Raw genomic sequence first — 25,533 nt, 5'->3', positions numbered from 1 at the left:
ATGATGACATGAAACCAGCATGATTGATATCTCAATACAATAAACATGAGGCGGTTCAGGACATTTGTAGACTATAGTTTGGATCTTTTGACTTCCCATGAATCACAGGTGTTAGTGAAAGCAAAGCGAGTGACCTCACCAGCTGTTTTCTTTTGTTTGTGTGTGCTCAGGAGGGGGAGGAGTTCTCGTCCTTGGCTGTGTGTCTGGGGCTCTTAACCTCGGCCCCTCAGCCTTCCAGCATCGTGCACAGTGCCTCATGTCTGAAGTGGGCGGTCAGCGCCTTTGACCTGGTGACACAGTGGTGCGCTGAGGTCACAGGGCTCTCTCAGATGCAGGCTGAGCAATCATTGGTATGTGTGTGAATTTCAGACCAGATGTTATACATACGGTATATAATATGACAGTGCTGTGCGATATATATCTATATTCTTCTCTTGAAACTCACAGATAACTCACTGGGTTTTATTCTTTAAATCTATTCTGACCATGGCAGGTCTGTTGCTGCAGTGAAATGAGCTCAAATATTTTTTACTCATGTATTATCGTTCTCGATAAGGGTCATCATGTTGCCCTATCAATAGCCCCTGTCACACTGCCTGTCCAAGGCGGGAGCGTTGCGCCGTTATTCCGCCTCGCTGTTCTATATAAAAGGTATGGAGACAGAATGGGGGGACACTGAGCCAGCAGCGGAGGTACTGTAGTCACAGAGCCGAATCGATGTCTGTGTAAAAGGGACAGCCGGCACGGCGGGACTACTACTACTAGATGCCGATGCTGTTGTGTTACTCGTCACGCCTCTTTTTCTCCCATAATGCCGGCATACAAAGTCACACATCGGGGTGGCATCATGCTGCTGTTTGGTTCAGTGTAAAAAAGCAAAGCCGGCGTAATGGCAGATTTTCATTAAGGCAGTATTGCGGAATCTCTGTGTTAATTTTGAAGCCTTATTACTTATGATTCATACAAAAGACAGCAAGTATATACCAATGAAATCACATGTGGATGAGATGTCCAAAATATTTTAAAGATACAGTATAAAACAATTGTGATAACTTCTCTTATTTACCAGTTATTCTGTCCATGTGTTTGTTTTTTTTATTTAACTTGTAAGTCAGGACTCAAAGCTGAATGTTAACATAAATTACCATCCAGTATGACAATAGTAGTTCTAACTAAAGCTAATTCCTCGTGGCTTTCATTGTGCAACATGGGTTTGAATTCAGAAAATATCAGCATATTGTCGAATGAGAAGTTGAGCTTTAATCAGCTTTGGAGTTTCAAAGAAATAGTTTGAATACTCTCTCTGCAATTAAATATTCAAACCATGTATTTTGAGCTTGATGTCCTGTAAACGATTCACATAACTCAAGTGCTATTGACACTTTGAAATTAGTTTCAACCTTGGTTGACAAGGCCCAGAGCTGCTAGAGTCTCTGAGGAGAGTGACTGGCAAAACTAGCCATGTGTCTTATGCCCTCGTCAGTCAGTATTGCAGTAACCTTGGATGTTGTACATCATTTGGTGAAAATGTCTTGCATGTCAATTTAGCTTGCTAATACTTATCATAGGAAGTTATTTATTATTTCATCTCAGAGCCGAAGGACGTCATAAAAACTAGGAAAGTTGAGACCCGGTGAATTGATTTCATTCAGTGCAGGCTGACAGCAAGTCTGATTTTTTTGTTTATATAAATTGTATATTTTGTGAGAGTTTTGGGAAGAGCGGGGAAGATTGTGACGACAAAATATATTAATAACTGCACTGCACAATCATTTATAGCCTAATTTCAGTATATTTTACTAACTTCTTACTTCTGTCTGTCTTCTCCTCTGCAGACCTTGCTTGTCCAGGAACCTCGGTGGGCGGCGCCCCGTCTTCTCCAGCTACCCGACAACTATAATATCATCTTCCAGTACTATCACAGGAAGGCCTGCACTGCCTGCAAAAAAGTGCCAAAAGATCCCGCTCTCTGCCTTGTTTGTGGCGCCTTCGTCTGTCTCAAAGGCCCGTGCTGCAAACAGCAGGGTATCTGTGAATGTGTTTTGGTAAGTTTCCCAGTGCTTCAAAAGCAGTGCCATATAGTTATCTTTTTTTTTATTCCACATGAACGCCAACACATCTTAATTTGCAGCAAAATTACCCATGTTATACCTCATTGCAAGCTGAATTTCTGTAGCTGTTTGACAGTGTCAGGATCATTTTTTATTCATTTTTTGTTGTTGTTTTGACAGCACTCCCAACATTGTGGCGCAGCTACAGGCATCTTTCTACTGATAAATGCCTCAGTCATCATCATCATTCGTGGACATCGTTTCTGCCTGTGGGGCTCTGTTTACCTAGATGCCCACGGAGAGGAGGACCGCGATTTACGGTACGGCTCATCACACACACAGTCATTAATGCCACGCAGTATTATGCAGTTAAACTTTATACAGTTAAAACATTTTAATATTCCTGTACCATGTCCCAGTTCCATTATCAGAATCAGTTTTATTTGCCAAGGTATGAGTATGCATACAAGGAATTTTGTCTCTCATTGTACATACACAGGAATAGAAACATCGATAAAAACAAGGACAACAAAGCTGGAGAGCAAACATAAACATTAAGCTACCAGTAGGTGAATTGCTCATGACTTACTAGGTGGACAGTACAGTGTATGCATGTATACATGTCAGTATATACAGCAGATTTGACAGTGATATGTACACTTTACAAAAAACTATTTAAATTATACAATATTATACATACTTATTGTATACAGTATGTATCTATTGTATCTATACAGGGCTGTCAATCGATTAAAATATTTAATCGCAGTTAATCGCATGATTGTCCATGATTAATCACAATGAAGCGCACATTTTTTATCTGTTCAAAATGTACCTTAAAGGGAGATTTGTCAAGTATTTAATACTCTTATCAACATGGGAGTGGACAAATAGGCTTGCTTTATGCAAATGTATGTATATATGTATTATTGGAAATCAATTAACAACACAAAACAATGACAAATATTGTCCAGAAACCCTCACCGGTACTGCATTAAGCATAACAAATATGCTCAAAGAGCTGTCAGTGTGCTGACTTGACTATGACTTGCCCAAAGCTGCATGTTATTATCATAAAGTAGGCATGTCTGTAAAGGGGAGACTTGTGGGTACCCTTAGAACCCGTTTTCATTCACATATCTTGAGGTCAGAGGTCAAGGGACCTCTTTGAAAATGGCCATGCCAGTTTTTCCTCGCCAAAATTAAGCGCAGGTTTGGAGCATTATTCAACCTCCTTCGCAACAAGCTATGTATGACATGGTTGGTACCAATGGATTCTTTAGGTTTTATTGTTTCATATGATACCAGTATCTTCTCTCTAGCTCTAAAACTGAGCCCGCAACAACCTCCGAAAGATCGATTTTGTTAATGCGTTAAAGAAATTAGTGCCGTTAAAACGAATTTGCGTTAACGCGTTATCGCATTAACTTTGACAGCCCTAATCTATACTGATTGTTATAGAATAGGATACTATTTTTGCAGGTAACGTACAAGAAGTCAATGTACTTTTACCATCTGTACTATAAAAACGATGTAATACATGTGCTGACAGATTTTAAATGGGGAGTTTTGGAACGTCACTGTCATTTAAACTTCACAAAGACGAAGCATAATTACAAAATCTGCTATTTGTTTTAACTTTTCCTGTTGTGAACAGCTCCTCCAGTTTCTTTGTGCATTGCATTGTGGGACAATAGTGTATATCAACAGCACACAAGAATAACTTATCATAACATCATGTTTTCTTTTGTATGCATACAGACATTTTTTTATTTCAAGTACAAACACATAACATTCTCAAAACCTTGTTATAATTAGGATCTGGGATGAAATCGGGACACAGTTCTTTTTTTCAATACTTGTTGCTGCAGAGAAAAAACCCCCAGCTCTTACACTTGTATTCCCCTCTGCCTTTTCTCCAGCCGCGGCAAGCCTCTCTTCTTATGTGAAGAGAGGTATCGAGTGTTGGAGCAACAGTGGGTTTCACACACCTTTGATCACATCAATAAGCGTTGGGGGCCTCACTATAACGGACTCTAAGATCTTCCAAAGTCCACTGAAAACAGCAACCCATGACGGAGAAGATGGTTTTTTTTTTCTGGCTTATGTGTCTGCCTCGATCAAAATATTTGGGAACTCTTAACGTGATTTAAAAAGAAACATCCCAGTGAGGGTATTGCTGCCACAGCCTTGGTTTATGTGAAGTTTGGTGTACAATCATGCCTAAAGATTAACACGTGTGTGTGTTTAAGTGGTTTATTGTGTGGTTTTCAACAGGGAAAATCTGAATTCGGAAGTAAGATCAAAGTAAAAAGCACAACTTTGCCCAGAAATTCAATTGGTGTGGAACAGGCTTTTGAAGCCTGTCGTATTTATTGGGGTTAAAAAACTATATATATCAAGTGCTGAATGTCCCTGCAAAGTTTGATTACTTTTTGCACCATTTACGACGATGTTAATGCATATCCCTTTTTATTTATCGAAATGTGCTCTGCTGGGCCGGCATGAGTTTCAAGCTCCTGATGAGTGTAGCGATGTTATTGCAATGTGCACTCATTGTCTGCTGACATGTGAGGGTAGGCAGGACAAGTCCACCCATCAACACTAAGAGTTTTTTTGCAAACAAAGCAAAGGCTCTTTTTATGGGTCTAGTTGCAATCCATCCTCAGGAATTTCTTTTGTTTTTGCTGTTTAAGATACGTTTTAGATATTTAAATAAATGCTGCTGCTCATTGTTTAAGTAAGTAATTTTAACTTTTGTGAAGATCTTTTTTTTCTAAGGTTGTGCTTTTGAGTTTATGGAAGATGGCTGGGAATGTTGACTTAAACTGACATTAATGTTTAAGGAGGTATGCGGTCACCTCATTACGCTCACTACAGATCTTGTAGTCCTGCCCCATCGCATAGCGCTTTTTTGTTTCTGGCTGGTTCTGAAGAAGAAACTCTAATGCCAACTCTTAACACAGCTGAAGCTACAACCGGTCAATGAATCATCTTAAGATTCATTGTCATCGCTCCACAAAAAGTCAAACACAGAATTTAAGTAGCATACATTTTTAAGGAAATGTCATTGCACAGATATGGTGTCCTGCTGCACTTGCAAAACTGAACACCGTACGAGAGCAGAAATATTATATTGGTTCTGTCAAAGTTTTCTCAAGATATAAAACTCAATGAAAAGTAAGTTGCTTTTGAGAAGAAAATGTCAATACTCTTCATCTGTCTGTGCTGTCAAAAAAAAGTTTTTTCCCTTTTATGCTTTTGATTGTCGAGTCCTAACTGCAGTACAAGAGCGTTTATCGTGATGACTATCCCTTACTCATGCATCATCTAGGTGTGATTTATAGTTGCATTCCAACATAACAAGATTATCAGACTTGAGTATCTGTTATACACTGTGCATGACATCCTTTAAGCCACCATTATTTAAGTGTCTTAGCTACTTAATTTTCTGATTATCATCTTTTTTTTTTTCCTGGAAGAGAGGAAACGTATCCAGTCGTGCCTGCAAGATTAATTTTTTCGAGTGATAAACAGCACACTGCTGACATCAGTGACGGCTGGTTTTGAAATGCTGGGCCACGTTGTGCTGCATCGAGGAATCTTTAAGTTAACACTTGAAAAAACCTTCCTCTCGAATTCATGCATGCTGCTTTTCTGTTTACTGAGTTTCTCCTCTCTTCTTTATTTTTCGCAGTACCCACTTTGTAAATGACCGCAACCAAATAGCCAATGAATAATGGGTGTAAATTGTAACTGAAAGCTCTTGTGTGTTCTCCTGTATGAATGAAGAGAGAATACAGTACATTACTGTAGGTGCTGACTCAAACTTTCTGAGTTTGACCAGAAAGTATGACTTGGACATTTAATGCAAAATGTAACATATGTGAATAAAATATAAACACACTGATTTGTGTCCTTTTTTTGTTTTCTGTTGCCACTTTTTGAGCACTACATTAAATGACCTTCTGTACACCGTGTGAGAGCAGTATCAGTTATGTCAAAGTATTCTTGCAATGTCATAGTTGCCTTTGTCAAATATCAAACCTCTCATCATCCTGTGCTCCTGCCGGATCTGCACATAACCATGAAGAATCATTTCTAGCAGGTGTCATTGAAGTAATTTTCAAGAAATCTGACTGACATGAGTGCTAGACAGACAAAATGAAAAAGAAGATTTCATGCCACTGCTATCGTCTCAGACCCATAAAGCTCAAATATTACTTTCTGTAATGACCTTTCTCTGGTCTCAATCCACTGATGTGAGCTGTAGTCAGGAAATGTGGCTGCTGGTAGGATTCAGACATCCACCTCCGAACTGTGTCCACCAGGGGTCTCAGTTCACTTGAGCACATCAGATCATAACCTCCACAGACAAATCCTGCTGTGACCTTTTTGAATGAATAATGTGACTTTATACAAGAATACAGTTTGTGCGAAAAGCTGCTAAATGTTTTCAAAATGAGCAGATGCATCAGTGCAACTCGACTTGGACTTTAACATCGTGACTTCACTTGGACATGAGCCTTTTGACTTGAAAATATTTGATACCTTCCCCCAAGCTCAAAGATTAAAAAGTATATTATTTTAAAGTGTGCCACAAATCAGTGTGCCTGAATCAACTAACGTTAATGCTATTCATTCCCAGTAAGCCTTTATTCCCCAGATTGTTTTTTATGATGAAGTTTTGTCGTACTTGTTTTAACAAATAAGTACAAAAATGTAATTCATGATTTTTGTAAATTTAATATATTATTACTCTGTTGGCACTACATTTTGTGAAGCGCACATTACGACTTGTTCAGGACTCAAAATTCAAAGTTAAGGACTCGGAACTTGACTTGGTACTTGACTTGAGACTTGTCATTCTTGACTTGGGAATTGACTGGGGACTTGCCTTTCTTGACTTGAAACCTGACTTGGGACTTGCCTGTCTTGACTTGGGACTTGACTCGGGACTTGTCATTCATGACTTGGGACTTGCCTGTCTTGACTTGGGACTTGTCATTCTTGACTTGTGACTTGACTCGGGACTTGTCATTCATGACTTGGGACTTGCCTGTCTTGACTTGAAACCTGACTTGGGACTTGCCTGTCTTGACTTGGGACTTGACTCGGGACTTGTCATTCTTGACTTGGGACTTGACTCGGGACTTGTCATTCATGACTTGGGACTTGCCTGTCTTGACTTGGGACTTGCCTGTCTTGACTTGGGACTTGACTCGGGACTTGTCATTCTTGACTTGGGACTTGACTCGGGACTTGTCATTCATGACTTGGGACTTGCCTGTCTTGACTTGGGACTTGACTTGGGACTTGCCTGTCTTGACTTGGGACTTGTCATTCTTGACTTGGGACTTGACTCGGGACTTGTCATTCATGACTTGGGACTTGCCTGTCTTGACTTGAAACCTGACTTGGGACTTGCCTGTCTTGACTTGGGACTTGATTCGGGACTTGTCATTCATGACTTGGGACTTGCCTGTCTTGACTTGGGACTTGTCATTCTTGACTTGGGACTTGACTCGGGACTTGACTCGGGACTTGTCATTCATGACTTGGGACTTGCCTGTCTTGACTTGAAACCTGACTTGGGACTTGCCTGTCTTGACTTGGGACTTGATTCGGGACTTGTCATTCATGACTTGGGACTTGCCTGTCTTGACTTGTCATTCATGACTTGGGACTTGCCTGTCTTGACTTGGGACTTGCCTGTCTTGACTTGGGACTTGACTCGGGACTTGTCATTCTTGACTTGGGACTTGACTCGGGACATGTCATTCATGACTTGGGACTTGACTCGGGACATGTCATTCATGACTTGGGACTTGCCTGTCTTGACTTGGGACTTGACTTGGGACTTGTCATTCTTGACTTGGGACTTGACTCGGGACTTGTCATTCATGACTTGGGACTTGCCTGTCTTGACTTGAAACCTGACTTGGGACTTGCCTGTCTTGACTTGGGACTTGATTCGGGACTTGTCATTCATGACTTGGGACTTGCCTGTCTTGACTTGAAACTTGATTTGGGACTTGCCTGTCTTGACTTGAAACTTGACTTGGGACTTGCCTGTCTTAACTTGGGACTTGATTCGGGAATGTCATTCTTGACTAGGGACATTTCAGTCTCGACTTGGGACTTGAGTGCAAAGACTTGGGACTTACTTGTGACTTGCAGTACAATGACTTGGTCCCACCTCTGCTCACAGGTAGGCTGTATTGGTGATTTCCGTATTTACTGTTTATCCGACTAGTGACTCCGCAGCCCTTTTCAGAGTAACAGAAAGAAACTTGGTTGCCATGTGACTGAGCATTTTGAGGATAATTGGGTTGAAGTTTCATAAACAAAGGGGAGGCCCTCTGGTTCATGACCAACAGCTGCACAAAGCCTCCCTTTTCTGCCAATTAGGCTAAAAGAAAAACATTCTAGTATGGACCAGTGGAGAAATTTTATCCGGGTAAAACCACCAAGAATGTGCAACAAATTTCATGCTGAGAGATGCGGGTGTTAGAGGCAGCTCTGCAGCGAGCATCACTGGACACTTCCTCATTTACCTCCTGTCCAGGTATGTATACTGCCGCCTCACAGAGCATGAATAGACTATTGAGGTTGATATTGGTCAGCTAAGAGCTTCCGGTCTGCAGAACAACATGCTCAGATGTCTATACTGTTAATAATTAAAAACCCTTCGCTGAGTAAACAGGGAAATCAGTTCGGATATGTTGCTATGGACGGTAAGCTGCATGTAAGGAATTGTTAGTCAAAGCCAGTAACAGTGAAGTTTGTGTGAAACTGTCTATAGAGGGTGTGTTGACCCAGATGCACAGAGATGGATGTAAGACTGAGCAGTAATCAGCTGATGTCTGATACACTTTCACCTGTTTTGCAGATTTCAGAGATGGAAATACGGTGGCTGCAAACTCAAGGTAGGACTCATGTTTCCTCATCAGTAGGTCTGCAGAACATGCTTGTCTGGATTACTGTACTTATGGTGCAACTTCACTGCTTTACATTGTGAAATACTGTGCATACTGCACAGTGGTGTTCATTGACAGCTTTGTGTAGCAAATCCAGCTTTTAAAAACATCACCAAGCAGTCAGTTATAAAACTGAAAAGAGGAATAATGGAACAAAAACATACACAATGCATACAAAGTCACATTTGGTCTAGAGGTTCACACACTTATGATGTTATTTTTATTGCTTTGGCTCAGTTTCATTTCATTTGCAAAACTTGGACTAACAAAATGTGAGTCGGTAGGCTAATACTCAAAATTTCAGGTAGCACACAAAATGAAAACATCTGTATCAAATATTATAATACATTAACAGCATCACAACATTCTGTTGGTTTATCAGTGAATTTAGATAATTGTTCATTTCAAAATAAAATGTTGCTTATTAAATAATGTCAAACATAAACTAATTCTCATCAAAACGGTTTGCAATCTTTCTGTTTGATATCAAATACAGTTAGTTCTTTTTTGAGACATCAGACATTAAATATTTCAATCAGCTGCAGGTTTAATCATCTAAAATCCAGAAAGTACAGTGGTGATGTAATGCTGGAAAACATATAATAATAAACCACAAGTTACATGACTGTAACAGACACTCAATACACTGCAACATTTTGACAATAATCAAAATGATCTTGAAATCACCAGGATATTGTTGTTAAAATAAGGGGAATCTATTGCAGTGATTCAGTGATCTGTTAAGCTAATATTAGGTGGCTGTATTTCGAGGACTGAGGATCTTATGTAGTGTTTTATTATGTATTTAGAGGTAAGAATATTAAGTTATTTGGCTCTTTTTATTGAGAGTTTTGCACTTTGAAACCCTGTTATAAAACCTGAGCCAAAGCAATCTTAACATACCGACACATGGAGATATAATTCTCAATTTTGTAGGAATAGTGCAACAGTTTGCTGATCAATAATTTTTAGAATTTTATTCAGCTTGTGCAAACTTAAGTTATAGTTGTTGCATTTACACAAACAGTATTGCGCTGCACCGTATTGCACCGCATCATATCACAGCCGCTGCTGAAACAGCTGTGATATTTGTGATTTTATTTTCTGACAGTGGTTCAGGTTTTTAGATTGATTATTTTAATGATGATGTTGGCTTCTTGTTAATTAGGTTGATGTTTTGTGTATCCAAACTTGTCACTTAGAGATTATTAATCATGCGGGTGGACTGCTGAGTTTATAGGGGATTTACACTACCAAAAAAATTTTTTTTGTTTGTTGTCGTATGAGGCTTTGGTCGTCCAGGGTGAGAACAAGGGCACAGTGCTTTCGGCCTGACTCGTGGCTACTGGAGGTTTACTGCAAAGCCTCTTCATATCCCCTTAAAAGGGATTATAGTCCAGAGTTTTTTTTCTCACCACAGATTTACCAAGGGGTTTACCAAGTGGAGTTCCCGCAAGGCTTTACTGGAGAGGGTGGGATTGTGATTGAGTTTGATGGAAGCAGAAAATTAGATTACTCACTTTTACTTTGCACTGTTTCTGGTGACAAAGAAGGTCCCTGTGCTGCAGCTGTTCACATCATCTAAAGCTGGTACCACCTCCAACCATCACTGAAACTGCGAATTATGCAAATGCACCGTAAATGCAAATGTTGGGGGGCATAATATTTAGCATGAGAAGCATCTGCATTTACTATCATCACAAAGCAACACATATCCCAGTTTTACTTAAATTCCAGTGTTTTTGATGTGTAGTTTGATGATTTAAACTCACTGTCACAGAGAAGCTCTCAATCATTAGATACGATGTCCCTTTTTCAGGTATGCTGACAGTATGGTAAACAAAGGGTAACCTGAGCGCTGCCATCTAGGACCAGTGGTGTCCTGTTCTAAAGCAGCAGTGATGTGTCTCCAGTCCATTTAAAAGAACAGCATTTCTCTTTGCTTTGTGACAATAAGACAGAAAATATATTAGTGGATGGGAAATAAAGTTGAGGGAAACTGATTTATTTGGAAAGACTCAAGGTAGCAAATGCGTCAGTGATACGGAAGTCAAGAAAAAAATGAATAAGCCTGTCTTGCTCTCAATGTTAAAGGTTCCCAATTTTTTTTTGTGAACCCTTCAAATAATGCTATGTCATCTTACTACCCGTCTTCACAGCTTGCGTATGTCTACAGATTATAACCAGGTTGACCAAAGATTAATAGTCAATTCAGATTCTTTTTAAAGGTCTAGAGGAGAAAAAATTATCCAGTAATCAACAAGATTTAGAGACCGGGCGGCAACCACCGGTTCTGTAAAGTGAAGCCAATGCTGAATTGCCTTAAACTTACATTCTTTCTAATAGCCAGCAGGGGGCGACTCCTCTGGTTGCAAAAAGAAGTCTGATTGTATAGAAGTCTATGAGAAAATGACCCTACTTCTCTCTTGATTTATTACCTCAGTAAACATCGTAAACATGAGTTTATGATCTCAATCGCTAGTTACAAGTCTTCTTCAATACAGCATGATGTTCATTTAGTAAATTATGGTCCCATTTAGAGTCAAATAGACCATAAAGCAGGGTATGCTTTAGTGCGTGGCTTCCCTGTGATTGACAGTTCGCTACCACTGCGTTGTCTAGTCTGGGAGTTTTCCGTGTTTTCATCTTTTCAACAACTTTAACCCTTTCACAGTGTGTTTTCAGTTCATGAAAGTTAACTGTAACATTTTGGTCGCCTACAAATGTCTTATTCAGCGTTCGGTTGTTCTTTGCTCCACCCTCTTGTGTCACTTCTGGTTGCAAAAAAACAACATGCAAAATGCAGAACTTGAGGCTTCATAATGGCAGTCCAGAAACCAATGGGTGACATCACAGTGACTACGTCCACTTCTTGAACAGTCTATGGATTGGACAAAATTTTATAAAATAAATCTAACTTTGTGCTGCAGAAATATTTTATACATATTATAAAATGTTCTGCTTTCATCTTGTTAATCATCTTGCGACCCACTCAGATTTATCTTGGGACCCCTTAAGGGGGTCTTGACCTACACATTTGGCACCACTGCTGTAGTTCACTATCAATATATAGCAGGACAGCCTTCGGTGTGTAAAAAAACATTGTTTTATTTGCACAACAGATGCTAATGTTAAAATTCAACTTAACTCATTTTGTTACTACTTTCCCCAGCATTGTAACATGTGCATAAATTATTTATGCACCAAGGAGGCCCTTTAGGGTGGGAAGGCTTGAAATCTATTTGGCTTCCAAAGGGGACATGATAGAAAAAAATTTAAAACATGTATGGAAATTTTAGCTTTTCGGAAGCAAGTTCTGCCAATGTTAAAGCTCTCTCCGGCTGCTGTGAATGTCTTCCGCTCCATTAGATCCCCGGGGCTTTAAACTCATGGCAACAGCAACATCCAGTGTTATTCATGTGGAATAATGTCTTGTTTTGTAGTTACTGTCACTCAGCATGAAGGCTATGTTATATAGATATATTGTTTAGGACGCCAGATTATTATAGTATTATAAACTCCTACAATGAGTCTAAACATTGAAGTTCTGGACTTATATTTGTCTTTATGGACAGATTGTCCTAAACTACCCACAACATACCCACTATAGCTTGCACTGGTATACAGTGTCTGCTCAGATGCTTATTACATTGTTGTCACTGGTTTACAAGAAACTGTCATATGAAGTAGAAACTGGATGTGTAAAGCACATTATGTAGAAAGAAGGGGGAGACAGACAGCAGTCATGTGACCTAGCAACCAGCATGAACTTCCTGGTAACCTGTGTGTGCAACCTGAGAGGCTTCATATCAGCCACCATTATGAGTGGATACATCTGCCACCTGAATATTTAACAGTGCTGCAGATCAGGTTGCAGATTACTAGTGAATTATTAATCCCTATGGATTAGCATGAATTAGACTGGAGCGTTTTGGTGAGAGGGAGAGACAAACACTTTCACAGAGACAGGTATGTGTGACTTTTGGCTTTATGATCTGAGGTTTATTGATCTTTGAAAAGGCATTTTGAATAATGAATAGATGCAGATGACCACATTGGTTCTTTATGTGTGTGTGATGGTTGCAGACTCTCGCTATAAATGTAAATGTCTCCTTTTATGATTGATGTTCAAACAGTAGGTGAGTTTATTTGTGCTGTGTAACCTAAAGTGATGCTTGACTGATACACAATATGACGTTAAAGTCTAATTGTTGTGTTTTGCTTTAACAACTTGTACTTTTTACTTTTTTTTAAAGCTCTTTCAGAACAAGATGCTTATACAGTATTAACACTAATTCACTAAAAACATTAATATGATCTGCAGCAGCACATCTGAGGCTTCAACTTCTGTTTATAAGTCGCAGGAAAAGGTTGATATTTTAGAGCAGGTGTCTGATGCAGCCGGTCATTAGAGACAAGAAGCTGCCGTAGAGGAATATGAGCCGTCTGTTTCAAAAATTGTTGAATGTGTCTTGGTAACAGGTGACTGGTGATGGTGTAGACGCAGAGCAGGTTAGACACATGTTACAAAACAGAACAACAGTTATAAACGGCAAGTAAACAGGTTTGGATCTCGTTGATTAATAAGGCAGGCGTGATGCATTATTCACAGGCAGTTTAAGATGGATGATTAACTTCAAAACAATCAATGATGGATTATTAGACTGAAGATGGAACCACACTTGTAGCTAAGTGATTCAGTAGTTGCCTTGTGTAATTGTTATTTACATGTGTGTCATAAAAACTGCACAATTACAAAAGGCACTTTGGCTATATCACAAGTGTCTCCCTGAAGGACACGGTGAAGGAGATCAGTGCTGCATGTTTGAACATCCCCACAGAATAGCTGCATGTCCATCTAATATCTACCCATTGCTCAACCTGCATGCACAACAATTCATAAATCTGTCCTCACGTGTGAGATGCCACAGCTCCTGAGGGTTGAACATCATTCATGTTTTTTTTTTCCACATCAATCTGCTGACTTCCCTCCCTCAGGGTCACACACAGTCTCTGTGATGCATAACACGTTTATGACAAGTGGAGCAGTCGTGAGCTCGTATACAAACATTCCTCTCCATCATGCTAATCTGGAATATGTGTCATTTTGAAAAAATAGGATGCATGTAACCCAACATGGCAATATCAGTTCCTAATCCATCATGGTATTCTGTCTCAGCTGTTTTGACACTTAATGCTTTGCATCGTTGGTCTTTACGTGTCGTATTTGATCACAGAAACATCACTTGTAGACTTAAAGGATGATTTATATAGGGTTCATGCATCGCTGTTGATCATTAGTCCTTATAATATATAATGTAAATCACTTCATAAAACACTTTACATAATGATTCATTTCACAAAACAGTGTTGGTGCCGGTTCACCGCTCATTCAGGACGCCACTTGTCAAGGTAATCTCTGTCCAATCCAATTGATCTTGAGGAGATTGCACTTCTTAGTGGGCAGTGACGAGGTCCCTGTGGAGAGGGCTAATTCAGTGTCTCCCTGAAATGCCACTTGTTGCCCGTCCTCTTGAGGAAGCAATTGCTGCTGTTGCTATTGGTGCTGTTATATTATGATCACAAGAGACTCTTTAGGTGTAATTCTTCTCAGCCCCGGTGAGTCAGAAGAAAATAACACTTGCCATGTAAGTAGAGTACTGTCATCTCCACCTACAGCTGTCTGCTTTGTTTTTGCTTTGATTTCTCCTGCTTTAAACCCGTTAAGTGGCTCCCTTGGCGGATGTAGTCACTGAGCTGAATGAGAAGGCCTTTGGGAATAAATGTACTGCTCCTGTGCTATACATACAAAGCTCCACACAGTTCACGTGTTTTCATTTTAATTACTTGCTTGATTCTCTGTGATGTTAACTGGGAGACAAAGTGTTTTCTGTCTTGCTGCAACAGTGTAAAAGTCTGTCTTGTCTGCTGAGGCTCAACTGTTAAGTTATTCACAGACTTTCTCTTTGTAGGACAAGTACTTTATTAGGTATTAGAAAGGGATTAACATTATCTTTCTCATTTCTATTAAGTTTCCACTTCACTACAGATGTATTTCAAGCAAGAATTAATTTTTCATTTTGGCTTTGTCATTGATATGAAAGTATTCTATATTTTCTAAGTTGTTTCATCTCTATACCTTCTAGGGGGACACTGTATGGACTGTATCCTTATAAGTCGAGCATGATAGGCATGGAGAACCTTGGCGATCCATCAAGTAACTGGGATATAGTGGAGACCATCGGTAAAGGAACGTATGGGAAAGTCTACAGAGTGACCAGCAAGAAGGATGGGAGTCAGGCAGCAGTGAAAGTGCTGGACCCGATCAATGTAAGTCATGTTTACTGTGGAACCTTTTGGCTACTGAATGTTGTCTATTTTCAGTTTCATACGAAAAAAAGTGGATTTGGATAAACTGCATCTTACACTTCGACGGCATAATAACCATCACCTTGCAGACCTCAAAAGCTGTTTGAACAGCTGACTCTATGGATGCTGCAGAACCAGATAGGGCCTCTTTATAAAGAGCATTAATATAAAGTGGTATTTAATGTATATAATCCACCAGAGTATCCAGAAACTCATTCACTCAGTCATTCAATGCAGTGGTTTCCAACCGTTTTTGGCTTGTAGCCCCTCAAATTGACTACTTGCGGCTCATCCTCAAGGGTTGTATGACCAAAACAACTAAAAAAGGATTTTCTTCCCCAGTTTTATTTGATTAATTTTTAACACCACAAGCAAAGATTAGAGGAATATCTGTAAAAAATAAATATAATTTTGTGTAGCAATATTTTTATCCGTGTTAGTGGTGTGGCTCTATGCATGTCCACCACTTTGGTCCAAAATATATCAACAAATTGGATAGTTTTTGTCATAGAATTGATATCCATGGTGCAACACCCTAAACTAAGACGATGAACATGCTAAACATGCAATAGCATGCTGACGTTTGCATTTATTTCAAAGCACAGCTGTGCATAAGTATAGCTTTACAGAGACGCTTGAATGACAGACTCTTAGTTTCCTGCTTTACTATCTTGTTAATTGTCCCCTGAACGATTGGATTTATATTGTGACCCCCTCGGAGGGTTCTGACCCCCGGGTTGGGAACCACTGGTTTAATTTAAAGTGCATTATTGTTGTACTTGAGGCAACGGGGAAACATAAGACACCTTCTGGGGTGCAAAGTCACCTAAAAATCTAAAAACTTCTCACCTCGCTTTGTGACTGTTTATATTTACTTACCTGTAACTGCTTTAATTGAGCCTTACTCAGCCAAACTATCCTATATAAATACATGTTATATGAAAAAAAAAAGTATAACAATAATAAAACAGCTTACTTACTTAATTTAATTGAAAACTTGATGGACAGTTGTAAGACTGAGTATGTACTGTTTTACTGGCTAAACACGAATCTGACATCCCTGTGTGCCTCCCCACCATAAGTGTTAGTTGAGTACCACACAACCATTCATTTTGACAGTTTTGTCATGACTGCAAGAACTCATAATATTGTGACAGAATAAAAAAAAGCAAAGACTAAAACCATTGTGTTTTTCTTTATAACTATGTGACTTGTCTCAGCATGCGAGCCATTCAAACCGAGTAAGTTGCCAGTACTTTTTCCTCCTCTCCATCTTGATGCAGTTGTACTTGTACTTGCTCTAGTGATATATATCAACGTCTCCCCTTTTCATTTATTTCCTGTCATGTTAAGTCTAACACACCCTCACCAGAAAGTGTAGCTGCTGCGTTGGCTGTATCCTCTCTGTATATATGCGTTCATTTGTCTGTGTGATAAGACCGCTGTAGCCTCTGCATTGGCACCGTATTGTGCTGGTGAGACTTGGTCTGAGGCGTGCCGGTGATTGTGTCAATGGAACAATCCCCATCCTGGCAGCGCTATCCACAATGATGCTCCCCCTGATGGCCGTGAAGATGAAGCTGCCTCCTCCCTCATCCCTCTCCCTGATTAGACTGCTGACACTATCACTCAGACATCCAGGAAGAGAAATTCTGCCTCTCTGACTGGTGCTCTTCTCTTCCTCTGAGATTTACTTTGATAGAAAAGCACTTCTAGAAATAGTTTAGCACCCGGGTCCGTCCCGTCCCTTTGTTACTGACTTTATAACCCTTTCTGTAGTCTAATTATAGTCAACCTATTTCAAAATACAACCTGAAATATTTAGGCATAAATGTTATTTGTATTACATTTCCCCATGTAATTTGCAATTCTATGTTCCAACGTTGCCCGTTTTCTGTTGCCGTTTAAAGGATGTGGACGAGGAAATTGAGGCAGAATACAACATCTTGAGGTCCCTGTCCAACCACCCTAATGTGGTGAAGTTTTTCGGCATGTTCTACAAGTCAGACAACTTATCAGGTGGACAACTTTGGCTGGTCCTTGAGGTGAGATCTTCTTAATGTCTCTGTATCAGTGCAGTCCCTTGATCAGTGGTTCACAAACTTTTTTACGCCAAGGACCTCTAAACTGATACAAATTAAACCATTTGATAAGATTTTGTCCCAGGGTCCCCCATCTGATAGGATTTTTGCTTTTAGATGTTTTATTACAGAAAGTGTTACTATGACCAAAATAGTCATATATTCTGTTATTGTGGTACTTACTTGTGGGAATTATAGTAGAAATCAAGGACCCCCACTTTCAGAACCACTGCCCTACAGATAGGTAGATCACAGTTTACTGGTTTCCCCATATGCATCATTGCCCTGGCCAGCAGCCAATTGGCTTAGCTTAGCATAAAGACTGGAAACGGGAAAACTGCTACCCTGGCTCTGCACCTCTAAAGCTCAATAATTAAACCTGCAGTAGGCAGAATGTTTTTGGCATCATTGGGCAAAAAATCCATAATAACCTTTCAGAATATTGTAATTCAGGTGCTCTGAGAGAAAACTAGACTTCTGCACCTCCTCATGGCTCTGTTTTCAGGCTTTAAAAGATGTAGCCTGTGACGGGAGACTTTGGCCAATCACAGGTCATTTCAGAGAAAGAGCGTTCCTATTGGCTGTTCATTCAACGGAGGCAGCTCTCAACCACTGACAAACTCCGGTCAAACTAGGCAGCGCTGATCAAATATGAAACAAAATTCTGTTACTGTAATACCTATTTGTTGCCTCAAATGTTTTCAGAAACATCTTGTAGTGTACTGTTTAGCTGTAAAATGAGAAAGTTTGCACTGGCTGGTGGGCGGTGCTTGGTATTTCCTCAACTGATCTCAACATGGCTGTCGGGTCACAAACTTTCTCATTTCAATAACATATAATATTATGACTTTATTCTCATATTATGACTTTTTTTCTCCTGAACCTATGACTTTTTTCTCGTAATATTGTGACTTTATTCTCGAAATCTCAGATTAATTTTTTTCCTCAATGTGGCCCTAATACTCCGTTGTACCGTCGTACCACAGACCTACAACAATGATAAATAAAAATGAAAATGTAAACAAAAAACAGTTATTCATTTCCATTTTTATAAATCCACAGGGAGCCACTGGAGAGGGGCTACAGAGACGCAGGTTGCTGACTCCTGCTTTAAGTAATTGTTTGTAAAATATCTATAAACATTACATAGATGGAGAGATTACATAGAAGAGAAGCTAATGTAATAGTCTGCCTCTGGGCCTTTCACACAGGGCACCACTGCGCTCTGTATGGCTTTCCACTGAGTTCAAAGGTCAAAGGTCAGCCTCAGCTGCTGCTCAGAGAGAGAGAGCGGGAAAAACATGTGCAGAGCTGGGCATCTTTTTCACATCTAACTCGGTGAATTAAGGGCTTATTTTGACCAAACCAGAGGTGGTGATAGTTGGAACGGTGAATCGACTAACCAAGAAGGTTTTGGTGAGTTTTAGTTTTTTTCAGCCGAGTATCAATGAAGTGCGTTTATGATGAATTAATCAGAGGAAGCTTTCAACTTGAAGAGAAGTGAACTGTTGCGTGAGTGAAAAACACATCTGACTATTACAAATTGTTACCAAACGGTTTGATGTAGCTAACTACATTCATACAGAGCCAGACTAGCTGTTTCCAGTCTTTGTGCTAAGCTAAGCTAAATAACCTGCTGTTGGCTGTCCAGTATGATGATCACCTTGAGAGGCTCTGTGGGGGTTCAGCTCTTGTTCTTCTTCATAGTTTAGTACACTACAACTTTGTTATTCTTCTATATCATTTGTATGATTTGTGTTCTATTTGTGTCTTTGTATGAATGTCCTGTCTGTCTGTAACTTTGTGTTGTAATCAGGTCTCTATTGAGATGGAGACCTGCTGTCTCAATGAGGTTACCTGTATAAATAGGTTCAATTAAAAAACAAAGCTGCACGTCTTCAATATTGTGTTGTTTTCCACTTAGAAAAACAAATGAATGAGGTAAAACAAAATGGTAATTCAGTCTGATTATTAGATAGATAGATAGTAGCTTTATTGATCCTGAGGGAAATTCAAGTTTCCAGCATCACATTTCCATAGAGCAAAACATGTTAGTAAAAAAGTTAGTAGTACAAAATACAAACAAATATACCATATATAAAAATACAAGGAGATGAAGAAAACTGTTAAAACTGAATATAGTGCAGGGTAACAGCTGTGATACACGACTATTAAAAGAAGTGAATATAGTGCAGGAGAGACTGTTAAAAATGAATATAGTGCAGGGTAACTCCAGTAGCTTAGTCTATGAAAGTGCACTGTGTGCATTATTATCTGTCCTGCAGACCGTCCTCCTTTGTCCCCCAATAGCAGCCAATAGAGCAATGTTTTGATGAGCGAGTTCCTGTTTTATGTTTATCTTGTGCTCTACTTGAGCAAAAAAGCAATACATTTTGGCAACTGCAGAGGGTAGTGTTATAAATGTGTAGTGTATGAAAGTCAAACAAGTGAAACAAAATGCCAAGGAGAGACTAATGTTTTAGAATATTTTACCTCAGCTGGGAACATCTCATCATTTGCCGGCTATAGACCTGCGCTTTTCCCAAAGTAATACTAAAGGAAACTGTATTTGTTTACAAGACAACTCCACAGGGTACCCTTTATGCTTGCTTGTCCAAATATTGTGTCTGTGAGCCCAAACATATTTAAAACTTGGTTGCTTAATTGAAACCTTTTTAATATTTAAGTAGTTATAAAATGGGCCTCAGTTTGTCACAGCAACCCACCTAAATGAATGTTTGATGCTTTCATGCTGCCATGTGACGCTGCATTGCTTCCTCTGACTTGTGTGTGGTTTAGCTCTCCCCATGAATCATAATCTAGAGTGTTGAGTGATGGACGAGTCACTGGAGTTTCTCTGTCTCCCTCCCAGCTGTGCAACGGCGGCTCCGTCACAGAACTCATCAAAGGCCTGCTCATGCGAAGCCAGGGTCTGCAGGAGCCCGTTATCGCATACATCTTATGCAGTGCCCTCTTGGTAAGATGGTCCGCTGCTAATGTTAGGGAGGAGGTGGGATGCAAACATGCAGAGAGCGTGCTGAGGATTTATTTTCAGCAGGGGAAGTGTGGCAGACGGTAATGAATGTCTCTCCTTCTGAACAGCTGTGGGAGTTCTTTTATATAGTTTGTACTGCATAACCTTTACATTCGTCATATTTTAATTTATACTAATGGCAAATGCCTAATAATGTGTTGGTGATTCATGCTGAGCACCTTGTGTTTTCTGTCCTCTAACTTAAAAGGGTCTTCAGCATTTGCACAACAACCGAATTATCCATCGTGACGTCAAAGGCAACAACATCCTCCTGACAACTGAGGGAGGAGTCAAACTGGTTGACTTTGGTAATGGTCTTTGAAAGAGGCAATTTAGCTCATTCAGGGACTGATGGAAAGAGACAAATGCATCAAGGTCTGAGAAAAGTCTCTCGGCTTTATCTTTTCTCTGATATGCATTGTCAAATACATGAGGCATTTTTGGTATTTGACTGATCTTTGTGTCAGCAGCACATCCCTGCACTGTTGTTTGTGAAGGCAAACACAAGCACAGGATAAATCATTTGATGTGCTCCACACTTTAGTCCCTTGCTCACCATAACATCTTTTTATTTCATGGACCGTAGCCTTAACCCAAGGCTATTATTGCTCATTTAAATTGCATTATTTGATCCTTTGCATATTAAAAGAAAGCTGTTATGGCAAATGACTTTGAGTCACCCCTAGGCATGTTTATGTCCTCTGTGTCATGGAGATGAAGTGGACTCATGCTGATAAAAATCTGTCCTACATAATTTGAAATGATTATAGCCCATTATTATTACTGCTTGGCAGGTTGCCACACTAAATTATATGCCAGGATTTATTGATTAATTTAGTCTTAAATTGTATTTTTATTTTTAACATTTACACTGATAAACATACTAATATGTAAATCATAATTATTATAAAAAATGATTGAATGCCATTTTTTTAATTAATTTTTTTAGGTGTTTCAGCTCAGCTGACCAGTGCACGATTGCGGAGGAACACATCAGTCGGGACTCCTTTTTGGATGGCTCCTGAGGTCAGAGTCTACGCTTCAGTTAACACACACATGTTCATCTATAATAATGCAGCAGTGAAATAATAGCACACATGTTTCAGTGCCTAATTGAACATTTTAAATGAGCAGTCTCTTATATGTGCCACAAAGAGAGAGGGAGAGAGGCTCAGTTATTTCTGTGTGACTCTCCCCTGTGTCATTGTGTATTCCCCTCCACGGTGCAGCTCTTGAGGTCGCCTCAAGGTTAATAGCTGGGAGTCTGTGGCCCCTCGGCTTACTCTTTGGCAGAAATGAGGTGCAGTGATTGGGCTGCTAGGGAGGGACCTCGGGGGCAATTAGAATAAACTCAGCTGTAAAATGTAGTGTCAGTTATAATTATTGACTGTAGAAAGGAGAGGCTCATACCACCGGCAACTGAACTGACCTACCTTTCAGTGTTTAAATAGTCCATAAATATAGATGTTTGTAACTGTGCCAGATTTTAGGCAGTAAGTAGGAGAGTGCTATAACAAGGGAGTAAAATTCAGCTTTATGATCCTTTTGAACATAATGTTCTTTAACTTATTACTGAATTTCTCCAAGGTGATATTGATAGTGCTTTAAATGCCTTATTACAAGATTTAAAAAAGTGAATTAATCCCCTATGTGTTTTGAGGAAAAACACATAGGATTTTAGGACTCATTAACAGTCTAAATGAGCTGTTCAGAAGGTCACTGTTGTGTTGTATTGCCAGGTCATAGCCTGTGAACAGCAGTATGACTACTCCTACGATGCCCGCTGTGATGTATGGTCGCTCGGCATCACAGCCATCGAGCTGGCAGACGGAGATCCCCCGCTGGCTGAGATGCATCCAGTCAAAGCCCTCTTCAAGATCCCGCGGTGAGTCCACTAGAGGGCGCTCCTACCACACAGCTGGAGGCTGCCCACACAAGGACACTCACATATGGCTCTCCATTATGTTAGGAGGACAATGGCAAACTGAATTTGACAGTAGAGGTGATGAAAAAAAATAACAGTGGCTTTCTTGTCAATTGAAATTGAAAGTTAGAAAAGCTGGATATTTGTGGTTTGATGTTTCCTGTTGCTATTGCATTTTAATGTTTCCTATCTGAAAGGCAGCATCTGCTGAATAACCAGTGTTTAAAATCTTCCATCATCAAAATGTAGTAGTGTTTGGCCTTAAAATTAATGCAGTGATTCAATCTGTAAAAATATTCACTGCTGGAGACGGTGTGCGTCTGATGATCATTTGAGAGCTTAGTGGCTACACGCGGTTGACCTTTTGTTATCAGCACAATCGTGCAATTATCTCTCAGTTAGGTAGAGATATGCCCTTCTGATTGCAATTTGCATTGGTGATTAGCTCCATTCACATTGAGATGAGGCTGTCACCTCCTCCCCGTCACAATGTTATCTCCTCCCTGCCAAGCCAGAGGAGGAACATGGACGGTTTGTGTGGCAGGAATTATGGAGCTAACGCAGCATTTCATCAGCACCAAATTCAACCAGAATTTAAGATAATTACAAGAGCAAGGGCTGCTCGGGAAAAATGAATGCTACTAATTCAGGTTTTTCTCAGATGTTCACCTCATAACACATCACCTTTTTTTGGTGGAGTAGATGTAGCTTAGGGGTTGTATGTTTGGAAAAATTATAAAAGAGCAACCTGGAACTGGATAAGTGGTTTCTGTCAAGTAGCAAGCACATATCCTTATCAAACAGCATGCTATAATAAGAGGGGGCATATGCATTCCCCATGTCAGTGTCCAATCCTATTTCATTACTGCAGATCTCAAGACTCTTTGACTTTGGGGATAACTAGGATGTTGATAGATTTGGACATGTATCTTTAACTGACATTCCTCCGTCTCTGTCTCCAATCAAAATAGATATTTTGCCCTTTTGCTATGAATGGGGACCTTAAAGGCTTGGCGGTTGTGGTATAAATCACAGTAAATGTGTTGAACCATGAAATGATTCTGTTAACATGTCATTTATCTCAAATATATTTTCCCATCACTGCTGCTCGGCAGACGAAATCACGAGGAAACGTGGTGTAAATTATGACTCCTGTATGAATTACTTTCTAAATAGGGAAATGTGTTTCACCTTTGGGCTTTTAGCAGGCGGTGAGAGTGATTCATGATGAAATCAGAGAGATTCATCTTCACAGGTTTTGATCATTGCAAAGTTCTACAATTTTTTCTCCCTATTTAATACGTCATAAACCATTACCAGAGGAGCCTTTTCGGAAGTATTGTCCTTGGGTAGTACATGTTTTATGAAACCGTACAAGCACTAAAACATGCAATAAGCATTTTCATCATTCTGATATTTTACACTTGCACACAGTAATGTGTTTCCAGGCTCTTAGGGGTTCACTGTCATGTAGTTAATCTTGTGGGTATCTCCCACCTTAGCATTCCTCCTCTCTGAAACATATGTAGATAATAAAAAAGAAATATATAAGATATTATATAAAGAGGATATTAAATATACAAGAAAAATTCAACCCAGTTCTGATTAATGTTACAGTATATATCATGATACTATTTCACCTTCTTTTCTTTCTTTTTCCTGAGAAAACCACTGTAAGCTTTTGCTTTACACTTTCAAATTGTCAAGCTAAAGATTTCCTCATGACGACCAAATAAACTCAGTGCTATCACCACTTTGACTACAGGGGCTCGCAGCAGATAGACATTATGGCACTGTGTTGGTTGGGCTATGGGAAACCTGCACAGGTGGATATGCTTCTCGCCCCAGCAAGCTATAAACGATAAGAGGAGCTCTGATATCTGTCAGAGGGGACGCTGATGAGCTCCATGAATTAGGGTCACCTTGGTGCGTGGTCTGTTTGTGCTTCAGAAATATCTGATACTTGATGAGCTGTGACATACTGCCGATCCATGCATAAGTTAAAATCTCAGGTAGATCATGCCTCTATTTTTTTTGTAGCTTCAGTTGTTTTAATTTTAAGTTGAATCCAAGGCTTTTCTGAATTTGCTCTTTGTTATGATTAAAAGTAATTGAGCGTGTTACAGCGCGTATGACAGATATGTGATGTCCATGGTGACCATGAATGAAGGTAACGGAGCATGTCAGAGGGTAAAGTTGTAAAATCATCAACTGCAAAATTAATTACAGATACTCAAGACAAAGGTGGTCTGTGATATTTAATATGCGGGAAGGTTAATTGCTTGCGCCAATTCTCTCTATGCTGTACAGGCCTTGAGTGTCCATGTAAAGTCAAACCAAAGTGTGTGTAAAATGCGTTGTAAAGGTTAGAGGCGATTGGCAAAGACGTCCAAGGTTGTGTTTATTCGTCCAGATCCCTGTAGATATTAGCCACATATTTAACAGTACGTGTATCTGTCTGAGCGGAGACCACGAACGAGATAGAAGACAGAAGTAAATGATGGCTTGTCAAAGGCAACAAAGGCTAATCAAATCATGAGACTCAGGGAGAGAAATCCACACCAGTGTGCTGGTATGAGACAGCTCTTCGTGGAAAAGCCCGAGTTAAAATCTGTGGAGCAGAACAGCCAAGGGTGAGGGATATCAGTGCAGTTTCTGGTGTTTCTGACACAGAATGAAATCTTTTCAAGAGGTGAAAAATCAAGTTTGGAGTGAACTAAAGTTATGTCTCTTCTTTGTGTTGAATGGTATGTTAAATCCATGCATTACTGAACTATAGACATATAATAACTGCAGATTTGTTTGCATTTCACTTGACTTGTATTTTTAAATCCTCTCCTGGCAAAAGCTGTTGTTCAAAAATCTTTTATCCATCAATAGTACTAGGAGTCTACTGCCATGCCAGCAGCTCCTATAGGCTAAGGTGACATGTTAATGTTTAGCGGGTATAATGTTTACCATGTTTTCCATTTTAGTTTAAAGTGTTGGCATGCTAACTCTTGCTATCAGCACTAAACAAAAACTACAGCTGAGGCTGATGCTGTCATTAGTTTTGCAGGTATTTGGTCATAAACCAAAGTATTTAACAAATTAT

At 39.7% G+C, this 25,533-nt stretch overlaps 2 protein-coding genes and 1 long non-coding RNA gene across 7 annotated transcripts in view; 2 read left to right on the top strand and 1 right to left on the bottom strand.

Annotated features, from left to right (window-relative positions):
- ubr3 (ubiquitin protein ligase E3 component n-recognin 3) overlaps positions 1-5,961 on the top strand; it is a 45,781-nt gene extending 39,820 nt beyond the window's left edge. For both annotated transcript variants that reach the window (XM_074659342.1, XM_074659340.1), the window contains 4 exons: positions 171-350; positions 1,836-2,045; positions 2,232-2,371; positions 3,974-5,961. In XM_074659342.1, the coding sequence (XP_074515443.1) occupies positions 171-350; positions 1,836-2,045; positions 2,232-2,371; positions 3,974-4,091 (648 nt within the window). In that variant the 3' untranslated portion in view covers positions 4,092-5,961. The remainder of the gene's footprint in view (positions 1-170; positions 351-1,835; positions 2,046-2,231; positions 2,372-3,973) is intronic.
- On the bottom strand, positions 2,231-2,593 carry LOC141782702 (uncharacterized). The gene is made up of 2 exons (XR_012597158.1): positions 2,461-2,593; positions 2,231-2,425 (listed from the first exon to the last, which is right to left on the bottom strand). It is a non-coding gene; the product is annotated as an uncharacterized LOC141782702 (long non-coding RNA).
- A 2,499-nt stretch (positions 5,962-8,460) lies between the features above and the next one.
- myo3b (myosin IIIB) overlaps positions 8,461-25,533 on the top strand; it is a 76,921-nt gene continuing 59,848 nt past the window's right edge. The window contains exons 1-9 of one of the 4 annotated variants that reach the window (XM_074659336.1): positions 8,461-8,619; positions 8,944-8,980; positions 15,178-15,361; positions 16,621-16,641; positions 17,311-17,445; positions 20,354-20,458; positions 20,724-20,823; positions 21,465-21,541; positions 22,255-22,400. In XM_074659336.1, coding sequence (XP_074515437.1) covers positions 8,553-8,619; positions 8,944-8,980; positions 15,178-15,361; positions 16,621-16,641; positions 17,311-17,445; positions 20,354-20,458; positions 20,724-20,823; positions 21,465-21,541; positions 22,255-22,400 — 872 coding nt within the window. In that variant the 5' untranslated portion in view covers positions 8,461-8,552. Of the gene's footprint in view, positions 8,620-8,943; positions 8,981-15,177; positions 15,362-16,620; positions 16,642-17,310; positions 17,446-18,762; positions 18,898-20,353; positions 20,459-20,723; positions 20,824-21,464; positions 21,542-22,254; positions 22,401-25,533 lie in introns of those variants that run through there. The other 3 variants (XM_074659337.1, XM_074659339.1, XM_074659338.1) reach the window with 3 other exon arrangements.

This window comes from Sebastes fasciatus, chromosome 14, assembly GCF_043250625.1.
Source record: "Sebastes fasciatus isolate fSebFas1 chromosome 14, fSebFas1.pri, whole genome shotgun sequence".
NCBI lineage: Eukaryota > Metazoa > Chordata > Actinopteri > Perciformes > Sebastidae > Sebastes > Sebastes fasciatus.
Note: the sequence above shows the minus strand (reverse complement) of the source record. Positions and strands in the feature narration are given on the sequence as shown.